General features: G+C 41.5%; 2 protein-coding genes across 3 annotated transcripts; one reads left to right on the top strand and one right to left on the bottom strand.

The window, feature by feature from the left end:
• Positions 1-193: 193 nt before the first annotated feature.
• Positions 194-4,393, top strand: cdc42l (cell division cycle 42, like). Of its 2 annotated transcripts, none has more exons than XM_077575004.1 (6): positions 194-308; positions 1,486-1,590; positions 1,674-1,746; positions 1,834-1,943; positions 2,977-3,174; positions 3,381-4,393. In XM_077575004.1, exons 2-6 carry the CDS (start codon positions 1,486-1,488, stop codon positions 3,468-3,470), a joined length of 576 nt encoding a protein of 191 aa, XP_077431130.1. In that variant the 5' UTR covers positions 194-308; the 3' UTR covers positions 3,471-4,393. The 2 variants fall into 2 exon arrangements, with proteins under 2 accessions (XP_077431130.1, XP_077431129.1); XM_077575003.1 differs by having other exon boundaries at positions 246-417.
• A 1,651-nt stretch (positions 4,394-6,044) lies between these two features.
• wnt4b (wingless-type MMTV integration site family, member 4b) lies at positions 6,045-14,298 on the bottom strand. Its single transcript, XM_077574650.1, has 9 exons — positions 13,947-14,298; positions 12,858-13,076; positions 10,956-11,109; positions 10,113-10,197; positions 9,899-10,030; positions 9,309-9,451; positions 9,085-9,225; positions 7,915-8,077; positions 6,045-7,804 (listed from the first exon to the last, which is right to left on the bottom strand). The coding sequence occupies exons 2-9, from the start codon at positions 12,944-12,946 to the stop codon at positions 7,635-7,637; spliced, it is 1,077 nt and encodes a 358-aa protein (XP_077430776.1). The 5' UTR covers positions 12,947-13,076; positions 13,947-14,298; the 3' UTR covers positions 6,045-7,634.
• Between the last annotated feature and the right edge of the window lie 5,591 nt (positions 14,299-19,889).

Raw genomic sequence — 19,889 nt, 5'->3', positions numbered from 1 at the left:
TAAAAACCACAGTGATATGCATACCTTTATAGACTATCTTAACAAATCACATGTTAATATGTCACTATTATTATCACACAAATGATAATGAAAACTCACAATTCTCAAATACAAAGAAAAGAAAGATCATTTTCCACACACACATGTCAATTTTATTTTTATAGTCTGTCGTGTGTCCGCTTCCTCTGCGTGGCGCTGTTTCATCTTCGGACGAGGTTGCGGTACGTCTCTTCTGCGCACGCGCATAAAGTCTTTCGACCCTCAAACCCGGATGTAACCAACGCCTAACCTGTCGGAAGGAAAAAACGGTGAGTAGAGTTGTAAAAGCCGCTTTTAACGGACAAATTCGAGCTCTTTCCACAAGTGGACACACGGACGAGAACATTTTGAGCATTCGCGACTCACAGCGAGTGAAAAGTGAGTAAATTCGACCGCCTGCCGCCGAGCTGTACGTGTGTGCGGGTGTGTGTGTGTAATGTTGGGGTTAGCATCAATCTGTTTTATGCACTTGTCACATTTGGTACACTTTACATCTTTAAAAACGGTTTTCTTTGTTAAATAGCGTGCGGCAACCATTTGATACGATAAAGGCAACTTACTACACGTACTACTTTGTTGTTTTCTACTGCCCTTTGTGCATTTGTGGCCTTTTACTTCCACCGCTTTGAAGTTTATGTCGTTTATATAACGGGCTTTTATGCTAATTAATTTATGATAATTGCAGAAGCGACTATTTGAGATGATTTTAATGTTACTTTTTTATTGGACGTTGTTATGTGGCCTGTGCGGAAGTGATCCATGGTCGTCAATGTTTTTTCTTTTTCTGCTTGTACATGTATTAACAAGTCTGGCACGACGAGCCTCCCTCAGTTCCGCGCAAATCCTCTTAAGGCAGGGGGGTGGGGTGTGGGGGGTGGGGGGGTACTGTTACCTTCTAAAATATAAAGTTCAATAGCGATTAACAGGTGAAATAAGCTTCAGCGATGTCTGTATGAATAGTTGTCCCTTTAAATAACTCATTAAATGAAACCACAATTACAAACCAATAAAACCTAAAGTAACAAGTACAGAGTTTCTGTTATCATGACTTAAATCTTGTGTCTATGTGTAAAAATACATCACAAGATTGGGCTGCAATATTAAAATTAGCGTCATGTAGCAAATCTTACCCAATCTTCCTTCCTGTTTTTATTTTTCTGTATAGTGTTAATAGTGCACACTCACAAAAAGGTTTAAAAAAACTTTCAAAGTTTGATTGCAATGTTTGGCATTCTGGTTGCTGCATACAAAAAAAAAAACAGCATCTGATGCCAATAAAATGGCTATGGCATAAACGGAGATTAAAACTGTGGGAACCTGTCAGATATACCGTACATTTGTTAACTTGATGTAGCACCTCTGCTGAGTTCATAAGAAAATAAATTCAATGGCAACCATGTCTGCACTTTGATGTTTTATTCTTTGTTTTGTGTTTGCCTCATTTAGATGCAGACTATAAAATGTGTAGTTGTCGGGGATGGTGCGGTAGGAAAGACCTGCTTACTCATCTCTTACACGACCAACAAGTTCCCGTCAGAGTATGTGCCTACGGTAAGATTATCTCCTCTAGGAAATCTCATTTTCACTTTTGATTTGCTTGAGGAAATGATGGCCCATTTTTTTTTTTTTTTAAGGTTTTTGACAACTATGCAGTGACAGTGATGATCGGGGGCGAGCCCTACACACTAGGCCTTTTTGACACCGCAGGTAAGGAATTTGAACTGAATTTGTCATTTGTTTGTGTCACTCTCGGACCACATTACAAAAGCATCATTGTTTTTCCTGCATGCTCAGGTCAGGAGGACTACGACAGGCTGCGTCCTCTCAGCTACCCACAGACAGACGTGTTCCTTGTGTGCTTCTCTGTCGTCTCCCCGTCATCATTTGAAAATGTCAAGGAGAAGGTTAGTTTTGCCCTTATTGGATCGGGTTCAGGGTTCAACTTGACCATGAAACCTTGTTTGCCACGCGGGGTATACGTTTCACACTCATCAGCAAGAACACACATTTTTGTGTCGTAACGTCCCTCTTTTCGTTTCAACTTATTAAAACACATTTGTAAAACGTACAGTATCAATATTGCTGTGCTAAAGGCGTGGAGTTTCATAGCTGGTTGTTAGGTTGAAAATGAATTTTTAATTCAGCGTTCAGGATACACTTGCTTAGCACGGTTCTTCTTGAAGCATATCCAGGAGTTCTATTTACTCCAGACAGTCTGGAATCGGATCATTTGGTGCTAGAAACCTTTGTAGATGTAGGGTGCTCGGGGGCCGTCGTATGGCTTTAAGCCAAAACTACTGTAAAATTCTGTGAATAATGATAACAAAATAAAAAGAATATATAGATTTAAAAAATAAATAAATACATACAATATCCCAAATTAAAGGAGCGTATTATACAAGGGGCTTAATAAGAAATAATTATAATTTTTCACTTTGTTTGGCTGTTTCCCGATACATAAACAGTACCTAAAAAAAAACTTGAATAAGATTTATAGCTGATTTCATACACAATGTAACTCAGTATGCTGCACATATTGTAATTAAAAGTACGACATTCAAATAAAAATGTGCTTACTATAAAAAAGCCTACCTACAGTGTGAGAACAATACTTTTGAAAACACGACTTTAAAAATACTTTCTCTTTTTTTAATTAATAATAATAATTATAGATATGGGAAAAGAGCATCGTTTTGAAACTGACATTACAGTATTTATATTAATGTAAAACCCCATTTAAAAAAAACTACTATAAACCGCAGATTTCTGTGATGTAGCAAATATTTAAGTAGATGCTTGAAAATACTGCAAAATCTTCAATGCAATGTGGCCACGGCGATATAGTGGTGAGAACACTGCTTAATCTGTCAGGTAAATTGTTCTCATTCCTGAGCATCAAATCTGTTTGTCCCCCCCCCCCCCCCCCAACGACTTCAGTGGGTTCCTGAGATTTCCCATCACTGCCCACGAACGCCCTTCCTGCTGGTGGGCACTCAGGTGGACCTGCGGGAGGACAGCAACACCATCGAGAAGCTGGCCAAGAACAAACAGCGCCCCCTGTACCCCGAGAGCGCCGAGAAGCTGGGCCGGGAGCTCCGGGCCGTCAAATATGTCGAGTGCTCCGCCCTCACACAGGTATGACGCGGCGCGTACTTGCCCAAACGGCGCTCGTTCTATGGTTAGCGTGTTTGAATCCTGAAACGAATCCAATTAATGTTATCCCTTAAGAAGGAAATACATTTTCTTGTGGGTCCGCCCCTGAAACCAATCGCATAATTGCATTGAGATTGTGAGACCGCATCCGCATATGACGCCTGCTTCCTTTTTGTTTTGTCGACCAGCGAGGCCTCAAAAACGTGTTCGACGAGGCCATCCTGGCTGCTTTGGAGCCCCCCGAGACCAAAACCAAGAGGAAGTGCGTCCTGCTATAGATGAGCAGTAGTCCGAGACCAAACGGTATACGAAAACATATGGGGGGGAGGGGGAGGGTGGGTGGTGTTAATGAAAATGTCTTTGAGTTCAGTGGCCAATTGAGACAATGGGGAAGGTACAAAGAGACTTAAAAGGGGGATTGCGGTGAGCGTGCCTTCAAAAATAAAAGAGTTGAAAGAAGCAAAGGGAGTGAAAAGTCAGTGTGCAGTACAGTCAACGCGGGTCGTGTCAGCCGCCGCCTCCTCGCGGGAAAGCTTTTAGAAAGATAGTGTTCTCCGTAAATGGGGCAGGAACCCTCCTCCTCCCCTTTCAAGAGATTTGTATTATTATTATTCCATCACTTGCTTTTGACTTCACGTGGCCTGCTGGGGCTTTCTCCCCCCCCCCCCCAGTTTGATGGAGTAAAATTTTTAAGTTTTTAGTCAACTTTGGTTCTAACGTAAAGGGGCAACTTAATGATAAGTGGTACTCTCATATCTTTTCTGACTGATTTGAATGATGGAAGCACAAGAGATTTCGTACACTCCAAACAAAGTGCTCTGTAGCCGCTACTTCCTCCGAAGCACTCGGTGAGTAGTGGGGAGGCCATGTTCACTTTTTTTTTTTCTTCCCTTCTGCGGGTGACTTAAAGAATTTATATTTTATTCTTTCTTTGTGTATATTGCATTGATTTTATGTGACTTTATTTTGGGACCTTTTGAGCAGTAATTATTTTTATTTTTTTTTTCATTTTGAAACTTGAGTTTTTTTGTGTGACATCACTAGACTTACCAACAGGGTGATTGTTAATGCAAAACAACAAAAACTAAGCTGTAATATTTTGCATAGATCTTAATCATGAGCGGTTAAGATGTTAACCTTTGCTAGTAAATTGGTGGGAGTTTGTAATTGCAAAATATTTGTAATAAAATGGTTGAACTGACATGAACACAACTGCTTTTTTTTATCTACTGTTGGGAGTAAATGGACACAATTTCATGGAACTAGTGCTAAAATTGGGCTTGCGTTTGTCGGTGCTTCTTGGAGTACTTTTAGCTTTTTGCTTTCACAAAGAGCTGAGCCGCAGAAACCATGAAAGGATGAATTTCCAACAAAGTCCACTTTTTTTTTTTTTTTTTTTTTTTTCACACACCGTTTTGAGACTCTTCTAGCATCACTGTTGCAACCTGCTGATGACATCTTGTTTGAAGCCTCGCAATAGCAGACGACTGGTAATCAATTGTTGGGCGTCAATGATGTCAAAATGTTGAAACAGGAAATGTGTTGGCTCATTCATCAATCCAAATTTCAATCATAATACACTCTCGCTTCTCAACCCATTCCCAGCTACGCAAGGAAACAGACTCAAAACTTGAAACGTGTCTTGAAACACGAGCAAAGAAGCACTTCCATGTCGTAGTGGGACAAAAACTACAGCATTTTATTAGACGACACACGAGCAAAGCGAAAAGCGCTGCGGGTGCGCGTACAGGCTCGAGCGATGCGATGCGAGCGAAAACACAAAAGACAGACGGACACGGATGTCAGTAGAAAGTTATTCTCTGCGCTTGCGTGTCTGCTGGAGGCTGAAGTGCAGCAACGGCTCCGGTGTGCAATAAATAAAAACGGCAACGGAGAGGATACTAGTACTGTAACGTTTCCATTAGTGTCGATCACGTTCAGCTTTGAGAGCGTTGTCGGTTCAGTAGATGATTAGCTGATATGTTTGAGCGGATTACGGGAAATGGAGCATTTATTCCACATTTTTCATAGCCAGTTAAGACCCATGTACTAGTATCTTCCTTGTCCTCACTTGTAGGATAATTGGGTGTACTAGTAAAAAAAAAAAAAAAAACTGTTTTACTTCTTGATGTCTTTGCACTCGATTACTTTGTCATAGTTGTAGGACAACTACATGTTCCTAGTGAGGCAAAGTTATGAACAATTTGACGTTGGTATGCTTCTAGTTCTAATAAAGAGCTCGATGTTAACTAGTATAATGCTATGTCACGACTCACTAGTAGCACTAGTAGCATGCAGTTGTCAACTAGTGCACATGAACATGTAGGTGTTCTAGAATGCTGAAGTTGCCATGCTAGTCAGATGGTAGTGAAAAACAGGGATGTGATTTTTCCGCTAATTCGCGGAATTCCGCTTTTTTTTATCTCCCCCCCCCAAAAAAAAAAATTTTTTTTTTTTTTGTAGTTCATTGTGTATGCACATGACTACGACAGATAACATCTTCTGCTATAACAAAGACATTTGTGGTATGCTCTAATATGAGTTACTTTTTTATTTGGTCATGATACAATTATTTGTTCATGAAATTTGAACTCTTCAACATTATTTATGTGTTAACTTAGTAATCACATTAGTTAGATATGATGATATTTTCAGTGATAGTTTTTAAAAGCAAAGGCAGTCCAATGTTTTTGAATGTGACTGATTTTGAGTTGACTAAAACTGCCATTTTATATGGGATAGTTCAATATACATTGAAAATTTATGCTGTTGTTTTGTCTATTTCTTTGTCATGTGAGTGCATTGAAAGTACTTAAAAACACAGAAAACCCATGAGCTTCGCCCCCCGTGTCCCCCCACCAGGGTACTGCCCTGGACCTAGCTGGGTGCCAGCGGCCCCCAGACCCCCGGCTAAATTTTCAGATAATTTCACTTTGGTCAAATCACATCCCTGTGAAAAAAGTTACTAGTAAGATAGTCATTCTACTAGAATGCTTAATTGTCATACTAGTGAGGAAAATGTGTACAGTATTAGGATAAAGTAATAGCTGTGGTGTCTTGCTAGTAGAATTCTCCCAACACACACTACTGCACACTTGCTAGTAGAGGCAAAATTGCACTAGTCGATGTTTGCATGCTATTAGCTCTTTGACTGCCAAAAACGTTAAATAACGTTTAGTAAAATCCTAGGGAGGAGTGCCAAAGACGTTTGTTTCAAAACAGAGGGGAAACTAACCATTTTCTATTGTTGATTACGGAAAAACGGAATAAGGTAGAAACAAACTTTTTTTTTCTGATAAAAGATGAGAGTCCAATCTTTCATTTGGTAGTGTGTGTTTCCATAGTCCAAACACAAAATTTTCTGTGGACCTTGAAAGATCAGTCAAAAATGCTTAAATCGGCTGGCAACCCACAGCATCCCTTTTCTGAAAACGTCTGGCAGTCAAAGAGTTAGTGAAGCGCTAGATGTTAACCAGTAGCATTTCATGATGTCATTAGTACTAATTGCATACAGTTGTCAACTAGTCCACAGATTTTCCTTGTAGAAGTTGTAGTTATATGCAAAATTTGTCCTACTAGTGTGCAGAAATGGAAACGCAGTAGTGGGGGAAAAAAGGCTATAGTAAGACAAAATTGTTCTACTAGTGCCCCATAGCTGTTCTAGTAGTTCGAGCACTTAATGTCATTTGATAAGTCAAGATATAAAAATGCTCTATGTGCTATGCACAACTGTGACATACTAGTTCAACAACACTAGTACATGGACCTTACATCAAATAACTACTCAAAACGGCTGTAAAGAAAGTCAGTCCTACAAGGTGTACTAGTAGAGTGACTGTCTTGCTAGCGAAGTTTGTATGCTAGGCTAACTAGTAGGACAACTGTTGCAACTAAAACAACTAGTGGACATTTTGGTGGTACTAGTATCAATTGGTAGTACAAAATAGACCTATGGTGTTACTAGTGCAGGTGTAGGTCACTAATGTGTTTTAATTGCATACTAGTAGACCAAAAGTAGCACTATAAGTGGAAAAGGCATCACTAGTACTAATGATAACAAAAAGCACACTACTAGCACATGAACCTTAAGATGGATATCAAGTATATTGAATAAATGCTCAAACCATTTCCCATAGCAAGTGATGAGCATACTAGTGCGCATGCACGGCTGCTTGTCGGTTTGAATGTTACGAACGTGTAAGTGGGCCAACTTGTACGTTAGAATTCAGAACGGCCTCACTGTAAAAAAAAGTACGATGATTAAGAGATAAACAAACGTGTCACCTGTGGTGAAATAGTCCTATCCTCGTCCCGTGGTTCAGGAGTGTCTGTCTGGTGTTTGTTTGTTTGTTTGTTTGGGGGTCTCTCTTCTAAGGTGTTAGGTTTATTTTTTTTATATCGAGAATCAAAAGGGGTGTGCGTGTCGGGGGACTGGCGCGGCTTCAAACTCTGCAGGTGTGAATGGTGACCGTGTTCTTGCACTGCTGGCAGCGGACCGAGCAGCACCAGGAGAACTTGCAGGAGCACCGCTGCACCACCTCGGCCCGGCCCGCTCGGTAGCCCGGCCCGCAGCACACCAGCTCGCAGCCGTCCGGTGCCAACCGTGACGTTCCTGAGGGCGGGGATTGAAAAAAAATCAAATCAAAGATATTGAATCTATAGTCTTTTTAGAGAGATAAAAAAAATTCTGCCGTCTCGAGGGGAAAAAAAAAAAAATCTCACCATTGCATCTCCTGCCGGCGGTCCCGGGGATGCCGTTGTCAGGGTCCAGGTGACAGAAGTCTGGGGACGGTGCGAGGTACACCAGGTCTCTGGCAGCGGGGGGTTTCACCTGGGGGTCGCGAGGGAGCAGAGCCGTCCTGGATCCGATGCGAGTCAGGCGCACCTGAACGGAGGAATCGGGGTCATTCCGTGTGAAAGCAACCCAAGATTTTTCAGTTTTTCTCCCCCAATTTTCTGGTGTGGTTAAAAATAGAAGTGAACCGGTAGTTTATTTTTGTTTTCATTGGGTACATGTCCATTCCTAAAATCAAAAATCTGTGTACAATATCAATAAACCTATACAGTAAAGCCTCTATTCTGGATTTCAGCATTTACAGATTACTGTTGCTGTATTTTAGCTGTATTTGAGAGCATTTTATGCTTAAAGTGGAAGTCGACTTTAAATATTTCTTGACAATAATATGTCATTTGTGACCTCACTAGTCTAAACATGACATTCTGATTAATATTACATTTATGGAATATGAGTTAAGCAGCAAAATCAAGCAGTTTATACCTATCTCGCGGTGGCCGTTTTGCCACTTATTGACGGAAGATGACATCACAGTTGCTCAGACAACAACCAATCACAGCTCACCTGTTTTCTGAAGCTGAGCTCTGATTGGTAGTTACAACTGTGATGTCATTTTCACTCAACAGCAAGTGGCGAAATGGCCGCCTTTTGATATTGGTAAAAATGGCTGGATTTTGCTGCTTAATTCATATTCCATTAACTCAGTATTAACCAAAATACAGTATTTAGACTAGTGGGGCTACATAGACATAATATTTTAAAGATTTTTCTTTGGGGGGTGACTTCCTTTTTTATTATTTATCTGTAGCTATAGTGTTGCTTTAGTACCATCTTGGTGTCAAGGAATTATGTTGAAGTGAGTTGAGCCAATTTGTGGCATTTATAGGAAATTATAAACCTTTTAAAAGATGTTTAAAAATCAAGAGAAACTTTAACCTATAAAACTGTTTTGTGTTAGTCGTTTTCATTTCCAACCACACCTCAAAATTTGGAAGAAAATCGGAGGTGAAACATTTTTGTTGTTGTTGTCACTTTTACATGGAGTGACCCACTCACTATGTGAAACGGATTTACTGAAACGTGCCCCGGCGCCGTACCTCTGTGGCTCCGTCGAAGCGCTCCTTGAGCACGATGCCGACGCGGCGGAATGGCGGCATGACCTTCCAGCAGGTCCTCAGCTCGCAGGAGCCGGACACGCCGTGACACTTGCATTCCACCTGCATGTTGTGAAGGATGGCCTGAGGACGGAAGGCGTTGAAAATGATGCTTGAATCTGTGGGGGAGGGGGGGGGCGGATAAAACGGAATAAGTGATGAGCAACCTTTCGTCCAGCCTCGTTGTTGTGAAGGTTCATCAGCGGTCGGCCGGCAGACAGCCCCCGGGCTCGTTCGGGTTCATCCACAAAAGTTTGGGAGAAGGCGACGCCGTAGGACAGGTTGTCGCTGCAGCCCGACCACTGGAAACCTGCGGTGGAGAGAAAGAATATTGAAGAATAGAAGTTCTACTAATGGTGACATTTTCCCAAAATATTTTTCCAGGTCTGCAGCATGGTGGTATAGTGGTTAGCTTAAGCTGCCTTAAGAGTTCTTCGGTTTGGGGTTCGAAATCTGCTTTATCCTTCCCGTGACAGGTTCGGTGACAAACGGGTGAGTAAGCCACACAGTTGACTTCAAAAATGTATTTCACTTGAAATTCCCAATACGGAGTCCTAATCTTCACACAGAGGCTCGCTATCAATGATATTGAAGAGTATGAAGAATATTCAAACCCACAACATTGCCGCTGGACTGTGACACTTTTGATTGGCAGCAGTGCGCTTCCATGTCCTTCGATTTGAGTCACTGCGCATTCACCCCCCCTCCCCTCCCCACCCGTGCTGCAATTTTCCCATGTAACAGAATCCATGCTCACCCTCGGGGCTCACCCCTCTGACCTTCCTGTCACAGCCACACCTCTCCAGCTCGCCGCGCGTGCACGCCCGCGTCACGGCCACCGCCACGGCCGCCGAGGACAGCGCGTGCACGAAGGCTGCCTCGCGAGTGCCTGTTTAATAATAACAGTCCAGGAAAACTGGAGTAAAAGCACGTGCACACACATTTGTGATTGGTTAATTGTGGGCGTGTACCTTGGTTCATGACTCTGCCAAATATATTGATCCCTCGGGGGGTGGTGGAACAGTTCCAGCGGCGGTTCCGGAATTGGTGCTGACACTGGATTGGACGTGATTCAAATGAAGTTCATTAGGTACACATGCACAATCCTATCAGAAGACCTAGAAGATGAATCTGCCTTTACAAACAGGATAATAATCTATTTGTCCATCTAATGAATTGGGTTGACTCACTTTGCACAAATTGAAATATTTCACACCATTTTTAAACATTTTCACTTTGGGGTGTACTCACTACTACTGTTACAAGTTGCATTAAAGTGCATGTGGTTAGTGTGTAACAATCCCTCATTTGTTACCGCAGCTTCCAAAAACATATATGTTATAATTTAGACTCTAAAATAGTCCACGTCCAGGCTGTCTGTTTGGTTCCCACTACACCATTAGTGACATGCTCTCAAACTGTAAATCAAAACTGTCATTATAATCTTTGTAAGGGCCCTACAGTAAAACACTTCTAATGGCTATCGTTAAATTATTGAAGTTACTTCCGCTTTATGACAGCAAGAAGCGTCCTTCATATTTTATGGTCCTAAAATATGAGCAACGCTTTTTCACTGTCGCCTAAATTTCATTCAAACCATAAATCACAGCGTCCTGAATGTCAAATACAAATCAATTGTGCGCTTTTAAAATGAATTCCATAAAAAAAAAAACAAAGCGGGAACATTTATTGCTGAGCTGCTGTAGTTATAGGGCGACAGGGTGGACGAGTGGTTAGCACGAGTGCCATTGCGGACTCTAAACAAGCCCTATAGAAAAGGGATGCGTGGCTGTTGCACTAAAATAATATCCTACCTCCTCTATGACCATCTCTGCAGCCTTGCGTACGGACTCCATGACCTCCCCCCGCGCCCTGCACACTCCCACCTGCCCCGGGGTCAGCCCCCTCAGCCGCGCACATGGGGCAGCACTCGACACGGGCCTGGAGCGAGGCAGCCTCGCCAGGGAGCTGAGGACATAGGGCAGAAATAATACAAATACCGTAAGGTGTATTTTTTTCTCGTTATTAACTAATTAAGCGATTTTTTTTGTTAATTAGCAAAACTATGGTAAATTAAAAAGAAATTGTATGTGACAATAGGCTATTGTTACATTGTTTTTCCGCACCAGAATATAATTAGCATTAGCATCAGGCTAGCGGACTGAAAGTCTATGCCAATGTTGCATTCATGGAAGGTGGGAAATTGAACAAATGTCACTTGGAACCTCCCAGTTCCGAACTCGAAGCGTTAGAAGCGAATGTAAACAACAAAGATGGCTGATTCTGATAAATTGTTTGTTGTACTGGTTAACACAGTCAGTCGAATCACGTTGGGTTACGTAAAGTGATTTTTTTTGAATAACTCAAATAATGTTATAATAAATAAATAGACTAGTATGTTTATAATTGTGTAAATTATGTTTTGCCATTCACAGCCTTTTTCTTTTTTTTTTAAATCAGCCTTATTGAACAATAGAATAAGTACAGAACACTATACCTGAATTAAACAAAATTAAATATATATATCATTATATATTAGTGTACTAGTGTACAACATGAAGAAAACAAACTAACACCACACACACAAAACAGCCAGGGGTTTCATATACATCCAAATAACGTTTTTTTTGTTATTTATTTTTATTTTTTTTACAAATATTGAACCACAGCCTTTTCCCATTGTCAAGTGACGTCAGATTGAAGCCAGTCACTGAAGTCAGTGTGCTTTTTTCTCCCCCGACTTTGCAAATCAGATGTAAGTGTTCAAATGGGGCGTTCCTGTGCTCACTTCCTGGTAAAGTCGGAAAAGTCCGACTTGCTCGAATACAACATAAGGTTTACAGTACCACAAAATAGATTATAGTTAGCATTAGCATCAAGCTAGCAGACTGAAAGTCTATGCTAATGCTGCATTCGAGGAAGGTGGGAAGTAGGGGTTTTCCGACTTCATACCAGGAAGTATGCACGGGAACGCCCCTTAGAACTCGTTAATTGGGGGACGGGAGGATTCCGACTTCACCAAGCGGTTTGAATCTGACGTTACTCGAAATGTAAACTGACTGTGTTAACCAGAACAAACAATTTATCGGAATCAACCATCTTTATTGTTTACATTCGCTTCAAATGCTTTGAGGTCGGAACTGGAAGAATCCAAGTGGCATGTGTCCGACTTCCCACCTTTCTCGAATGCAGCATAAGACTGCCTGACTGCGTCACTGGGCGCCATTTTAGCCACGCCCCAAAAAATAACAAGCTAGTTCTCAGTCTTTGCGCGCTTTCACAATTGTCTTCAAACATTTATCATCTCATAAATAAGTGAATACACTTTACAAGATTAAAATGACAAATTTTACCTGAATCTGTGCTTTTACTACACAGTTTAGTGACGCACAGCGGGATTGAGGGGGCCCAAAGGCGGGCATAATTCAGGAGGACGCAGCAAAGAACTCGGTAGGGCGAATAAAGAACGACAAGGTAACAAGTTGTCCGACTTTTAGTGGGGGGTTGTGGACGGAAACGAGGGGACAAACGGGCCAAAGAAGACGGAGAAGCTCCAATGACGGCAAAGAGAAAGAAAAGGGAAAGGTCACCGGCGGGGAGACAAAGAAAAACGCGGGTAGCCGCTGAAAAGGATGGGGAGACATGTCACTATCTTTTAAACGTTATAGCATGACAAACAAACTTCCCTCCCGCTTTCTCGCGCGCGTCCGACTTACAGCCAGTTGGTTGCCATGGTGGGCTGGGTCGCCCATAGCAACAGGAGGAGGAGCGGTGCCGTGAGATTGACAGAGGGGACGCTTGGCATCAGACTGTCCGGCAGGCGTTCTGTCTGCGTGCGTCAGGTCAGGCGGGGTCTTTGGACAGCGCGTCCGTCCGTCCGTCCGTCCGTCTGCTCTATGTTCCTGCTCCTGAACCTGGGCTTGAGCCCCTCATAGCTGGGTGGGAAGGTCACAGGTCAAAAACTTTGGCAATGAACCAAAGGTTCCATTAGATGGCAGGAGGTACAATTGACCCGTGTCAGCACTTTTTGTGACTTTTGTTTGGCGGGATACACCCTGAACTGGTTGCCAGCCATTCCAGGAATGTTTATACTAAAATGAATTATTTAATGTCTTATTTTTAAAGAATCTCATTCTGATAACTTTTTAACAAATACATTTTTAGACTAATGTTTGTTAAGGGAATATTTGAGAGAGACAAAATAATTTTAAAAATGCGCAAACGGTCATATATTTTTGAAGACTTTTCCACTGAAAATTGTCAATTGACAATTCATACTGCTGTCTACCTATAATGTAAAAAAAATAATAATAAAAAAAATCTTTAATTGAAAATTTTTTTACTGAAAACTTACATTAAAAAAAAAAAAATTAAATAGATAAATATTTAAAAGCATTGTTTTATTTTTAGCCTTAGTGCTGTTTTTCTATGACTAAAGAAATATTTAATTTGACTTTAAAAAGAGTCTTAAAAAAGACCGCAAAAAAAATGCGTACACAACTTAAAACAACTTGGTCAAAAAATGGATCGACCCTCTAAAACGTGGGTCAATTTGTTACCCTAATTATTGTTGTTGTATATCTACACACCAGAAAGTTAGCGGCTTGGTCCAATTTTTGACCCAAATTGGGTTGCTTTTGACCCAGCAGTTTCCGATTTTTCCAGAATGCTGTTTGTCTGTTATTTAAAAAAACAAACACATTTTTAAAAAAAAAAAACAATAAAATGACGATCTTCTTTTTTTTGGGTGGGTGAATTTTCTGCTGTAAACTTAAAAAAAACAACATTATAATAGTTCATCTTACCAGTCTGTAGTGCTGTGGTATCCAGTTTAATATTTGCAAATCAAACTGAAATGTAATCCAAGTTGTTCTAAACAAATATTTCTTGCCTCACTTCCCACTAAGCATGCTCATGTGGATCTTTTCCACAAATTGCACGCGGGTTCTTCAGACTTGCCACAAAACAAGTCCACGTGTTGACTTTACCGGGGAAAAAAAAAAAACACGGCTCCTCCGTTGACAAGAAATGAACTCTCACACTTCCGGAAGCATCGATCAAGAATCAGTTTGCAGCACTGCGTCATGAGCGCCTTCCATTGTGCGTGCACAACAAATTGCAGGTTGTAAACGGCCACCACGAAGCACTGATGGGTTATAAAGAGGCGGGCCGAGTGAGGGTGGGAGCGAGGATGGACGGGCGTGATCCAGGGTGTGGAAGGGATGGATGCGCGGAGAGGGGGGGAGGGGGGGGGTAGTCACGTACAGTATTTAACACAGATGGCAACAGTGTATAAAAGCTCTTTATTGGTCCTGTAGTGGCGTGAAATGAGGGCACGGGCTGAATAGAAGTGACTTGAGCTGTTTTACTTAACTTGTGAAAATACTTCGAATCGTATTATTCTATTATTGAAAAAAAAATTGTAGCAAAAAAAAACTTGGTCCGTAGAGGTGTTTTTCCTCTGATTTAATAAATTTGTTAATTGGAAAAATAATTAAATGCTTAATTTTTTTTTTATTTATTGAGTAATATTTGAGTATGTAATGCTGTTTTAAAAACAATACTGTACTACTAATAAAATACATTAGTTAATATTACATTACATTTCTATTTTGGGGAATTTTCCACAGCAAACTTTATATATATACAATATATATGTATATATATATATATATATATATAAACTGAGTAGATATTTGCCATTATTCTAATAATAAAAAAATCTATTGTAAGGAGGACAAATTGAGCATAAAATTTACTATACTGGAATTTTCTGCTGAAAACCTTTTCAAAATATTTTAAATGTTATCCTTAATGTGTATTATATTTAATATTATGTATTATTTAAGGACATTTTAATTGGAAGAATACACACTGCTTATTTATTATATTTTATTTATTTATTATAATTTTCTGCTGAAAACCTTTTCAAAATATTTTAAATGTCATATTGAATTTGTATTACATTCATATGATGTATTATTTAGGGACATTTTAATTGGAAGAACACAATAGGACTATCAATTACTTTAATAGAATATCTGCTAAAACCTTATTAAAACTCTTTGTATTTTTTTTTTTTAAATTAAGTTAGAAATTTTATTTTCTATTGTTTTAAAAACATTTTAATTGTAAAACAAAACAAACAAAAAATGTTTATATAATTTGTAATTTATTTGTATTTTCTATGACTTTGACAGCCTTTTCAAAAAACTAATTATAATATATTATATCTTTGAAGAATTTTCAACGGAATTTTAAAAAATATATACAAATAAAGTTTCTTGACTGAAGTCGAGTGTATCGTTAAAGAGTAAACGCATGATTTCCAAGCACTTGGGTGCGTGCCATCCGTACAGTAGTCGCACGTGAGAGCGCAGCTTAGCGAATGTTTAATTTTCCCAAACTTTGTTGCTCTTTTTACGAGTTTCCCTACGTCTTCCCCACCTTCCCACCTCACTATGCCACCCCCCACCCCACTCTTGCCCTCCGTCTCTCCCACTCCCCTATATTGTCTTGGAAGAAGGGGTGACATTTAGACAAGGGGAGGAAAAACACAGTGCCGACAAATATTGGAACTGAGGCAAATAAATCACGGCGGATAGGAGGGCAGAGGGACACGGGCGGCCAATGGGACGCCGCTCCATTTACATTGGCCGCAGGGAAGGGGCCGTAAAGCAACGCTTGACAACGCTGAGCTGAAGAAAATGCGGCAATTTATCGATATGCTGGCAAAATAATTGGGCGGTGGGAGCCGATGAGGAATAAGCAAACGGGCTGGGATTATTACATCATTAGCTAATACTTCATTTGGATTCCTATTGTTAATTTACATGAATGTACACAATAAGACTTTTTTTTCCAATTGTAAAAAGACTGAAGCTATCTATTTTCCTTTTTTGTCAACATTCAGTGGATATAGAAAGTCTACACACCCCTGTTGAAATGCTAGGATGTAACAAGTTTTGCTCTGACCAACCAATCAGAAGACGGGAAAAATGCTGACATCATCAAAGGCCGCCTCTCTGGCCCTACGAGGACAAATTTGAAATCTGATTGGCTAAAGTCCAATCGCTAAAATACGACTGAGTCTGAAGGCTCAGAGCAGATTAGATTGCCATAGAAACACATAGAAGCTGAAATCTGATTGGAGAAAATATTCAAACATACTGGAAGCAGTTTGTCCTAAAGATAAAATATGAAAGGACTGTTGGGAATAAATGACTGCAATTTAATGGAACAATTGTAAGATTTAGGTTGCAAATCAGTGCTTCTGATGTTTGGACCAGCAGAGAAGGCCTTGATGACCCCAAACGCTCACCACTGATAAACCATTTGCTTTATTCTGACAGAGGCAGTTTAATTCCCAGGATTTTATGGATTTATCAAGTGTAGACTTCTCGTTTTTTTCCCCCCCCCCTGTGACGTGCCAACAAAGCGAAAACGGCTCTGAGCTACACCCTCGACAAGCCTTATTTACGACTCGGGGGGGTGGGGGGGGGGGGGCTTGGGGCTCATTTGGTTCAATCAGTCGGTGCGCCGCTGCCATCAAACATTTGCAGACGTGGCCACAACGGCCGTCGCCACGCTGGTCCTCACACCGGCGGCCCATCACCGTGAACCCTGTGACACCCGCTTCCTGAGGAAAATCTGCCCCCTACCTATCAAGACAGGAATCCTGCTGCCCCCCCCCAAAAAAAAAAATCCGCCTCCCTCATGTCATATTCCTCCTTTGTGTAATCCCTCCACCCACCCACCGCTCTCCCGGTGACGTCTTCTTCCGCAGTCGCCCACGGCAACGCCATGGTGATGAGCGGCCCGCTGTCACGTCCGGCGCCTCTGTTATGCCCGTCCCCTTCCTTCAGCCTCCTCTCGTAAATAACTTGCCCCCTCTTTTTTTTCTCTTTTTGAAATCTTTATCTAAACACCCCCCCCCCCCTCCATTTTGGGGACATTTTATCATGCGCTGCTGATTGACTGTAGCTGAGCTGCAAGGTCTAATGACGATATGGAGGATGTCATGATAAGCCGATGTAGCATTTATTCCATATCCTCGATACGCATGCGCTAGTACGCTCTTCATCCTCAGTATGAAGACAATTCAGCACACTAGTAGAAAGATTGCGTTACTACATTTTTTTTTTTGCGTACTAGTAGGATACGTAGATGCTACTCGTGAGATAAAACTACGAGTGGTGGGCATTTTGGTGGTACTAATAAGGTCCGGAGGGCTACTAGTGTGGGTGACTAGTTGGGCCTAGTACTGTTACTAGTGCAGCAAAATAGTTTATTGTAAAGTTAAACTGTGTACTAGTCGGCCAAAAGTGGCATGAATAGTGGATTTACTAGTCTACTAGTATGTGGAATTATCTTACTAGCAGAGGTGGCAAATCCAGGTCCAGAAAGTAAAAACCCTGCCACAGTTTGGCTGTAGCCCCAGGTGCTAGCTAGCTAGCTAGATAGCTCCCTAGCAGGTAAACGAGCACCATTGAAGCTAGCCTCAGCTAGCTAGGAAGCTAGCTAGCTAGCACCTGAAAGTAAACCCCCTGCCATAGTCCCTGATGCTAGCTAACTAGCTAGCTCCCTGGCATGTAAACGAACACCAGCTAGCTAGGGAGCTAGCTAGCTAGAACCTGGGGCTAAAGCCAAACTGTGACAGGGTTTTTACTTTATGGACTTTGATTTCCCCCCTCTGCTTACTAGTAAAGACAAATAGCGTACTAGTCTATAAAGGGGAAGTCAACCCCCCCATAATACGTTCTATGCAGCCCCACTAGTCTAAATATGGTATTCTGGTTGATATTGTGTTAGTGGAATATGAGTTAAGTAGCAAAATCCAGCCGTTTTTTTATCCATTTTAGGGGCGGCCATTTTGGTACTTGCTGTCGACTGAAAGTGACATCAATGTTGCTCAGGTCTCACGTAACAACCAATCACAGCTCAGCTTCAGAAAACAGGTGAGCTGTGATTAGCAAAATGGCCGCCCCCTGAGATGGATAAAAATGGATGGATTTAGCTTCTTAACTCATATTCAACAAAAGTAATATTCATCAGAATGTCATGTTTAGACTAGTGAGGTCACAAAAAACATATTATTGCCAAGAAATGTTTAAGGTTGACTTCCACAATTCCCATCAGATGTGGAGTCCCCCAAGGCTCCATTCTTGGGCCTCTTCTCCATCTACTTCATCATCCGAAAGCATGCCATCACTTTTTATTTACATTTTTTTATGCTGATGGACAGCCTAAATATAAATGCCATATACATGAACTGACATTGATTATTTACCTTACCACACTTTCAGAATCAATGAAATTCAACTGAGTAAACAAACATGAAGTAAAAAGCAGTCAGCAGTCCACAGCGGCCTAACAGGACAATAAAATGACACCAGATCCACCAAGTACGAGGCAGTCTGACCACTGAGGGCTCTTTCAGTGACAGTTAAGATGATACTAATGTCAAAACGCTAATACTAATACCGCCCCCACTCCCCCCCACCACCACCACTGCGTTTTCGCCCATCTCCACATGTCACCTTCACCTGCTACCTACGCATCCTAGGATCACTGCGTCGCGCGTGAGCTTGCGCGCTCCCGCTGACAAAGAGCCACGCGCGCGGCGGTGTAACGAATATTATGGGATGGCGGCCGTGTTGTTAGGCAGGGAAAAGTGCACAGTGGTGGCGGGGGGGAGGGGAGAGAGGGGGGCCGAGGGCTTGTGCGTGAGAGGTGGAAGGAAGACGGCTGAGATGCCAGGAGGAGGCGGACGGAGAGTCGCATGCGGCCTTTGTTGCTATGCGAAGTGTGCGTACTGTACTGTATGACAGGAGGCCATTGAAGCGGAAAGCTGTAAAAATAATAATTACACTGGAACCGCGGTTTACGAACGACCACGTTTACGAATTGTATTTTATTTTGCCTAAAATGGCCGCCACATCAGGTGGTGGCCATTTCAGGCTAGCAGTAACCACAGTGAACGCAAACAAGCTAAGAAACTGCACAGTGATTAGCTAGCAAACCCACTCTAATAAGAATCATCATCCTCGATTCAACGGACCTGGAACTAAGAACTCCGGATTTAACAGACAGAAAATAGTGTCCAATCTACTCCAAACGCCGCCTTGTACAGTAGCTGCGTCAAAGTCTGTTAGTTCTAGAATCGGCGGCAATTGGTCACAGTAGACTAGAGCAGGCTAACAGACATGCCATTGTGGTGGCCATGTTGGCAGGGGCGGCTTTCTCATCAAAGTAAACGTAGAGCCGTACATGGCGGCCATGTTTACAGGGGCTTGAGATGTTTACCACGCTGCTTTCAGTCTTTCATCACTGACTGTTGCCCTTCAAGGAAGCAAAACATTAGTGATTGGATACAAGCGTTATATTACTGCTGTTCTCATTTTTAACATTAAATTAACTCAATGCGAGAGCAGAGCAGCAGTGAATCAAAATTGCATAATCATCAGCAAGATCACAGATCAAAGAAATAATTCCATTAAAAGTTGACTGTAGCTGAAGTAATTACATTCACTTCACGCTTGTATACAACTTGTGGGTAAAATTACAGAATGTTGTTTGGATCTGATGTAGTTGGGGTTATAGTGGTTTAGCACGTCGACCTCACAATCCCATTTTCTGTACAGACCGGTGTTTTTTTTGTTGTTGTGGGTTTTAGTTGTGAGCCTTCGATGTAGTACCACCACATTGTGCCACAACATGCTGGGCATATCCCAGCCATTCATAATTGT

This window comes from Vanacampus margaritifer, chromosome 9 (genome assembly GCF_051991255.1).
Source record: "Vanacampus margaritifer isolate UIUO_Vmar chromosome 9, RoL_Vmar_1.0, whole genome shotgun sequence".
NCBI lineage: Eukaryota > Metazoa > Chordata > Actinopteri > Syngnathiformes > Syngnathidae > Vanacampus > Vanacampus margaritifer.
The sequence above is the reverse complement of the archived record's forward strand: the minus strand, read 5'-3'. Positions and strand labels throughout refer to the sequence as shown.

Excerpts from the sequence above, each read along its gene's own strand:
- cdc42l (XM_077575004.1), top strand. The coding sequence starts at position 1,486 with ATGCAGACTATAAAATGTGTAGTTGTCGGGGATGGTGCGGTAGGAAAG. Across the intron at positions 1,591-1,673 it reads CGTCAGAGTATGTGCCTACG|GTTTTTGACAACTATGCAGT; the intron begins GTAAGATTATCT and ends TTTTTTTTTAAG. Across the intron at positions 1,944-2,976 it reads TTGAAAATGTCAAGGAGAAG|TGGGTTCCTGAGATTTCCCA; the intron begins GTTAGTTTTGCC and ends CAACGACTTCAG.
- wnt4b (XM_077574650.1), bottom strand. The coding sequence starts at position 12,946 with ATGCCAAGCGTCCCCTCTGTCAATCTCACGGCACCGCTCCTCCTCCTG. Across the intron at positions 9,452-9,898 it reads CAGAGGGGTGAGCCCCGAGG|GTTTCCAGTGGTCGGGCTGC; the intron begins GTGAGCATGGAT and ends TCTCCACCGCAG. Across the intron at positions 7,805-7,914 it reads CGCCGGCAGGAGATGCAATG|GAACGTCACGGTTGGCACCG; the intron begins GTGAGATTTTTT and ends CCCCGCCCTCAG.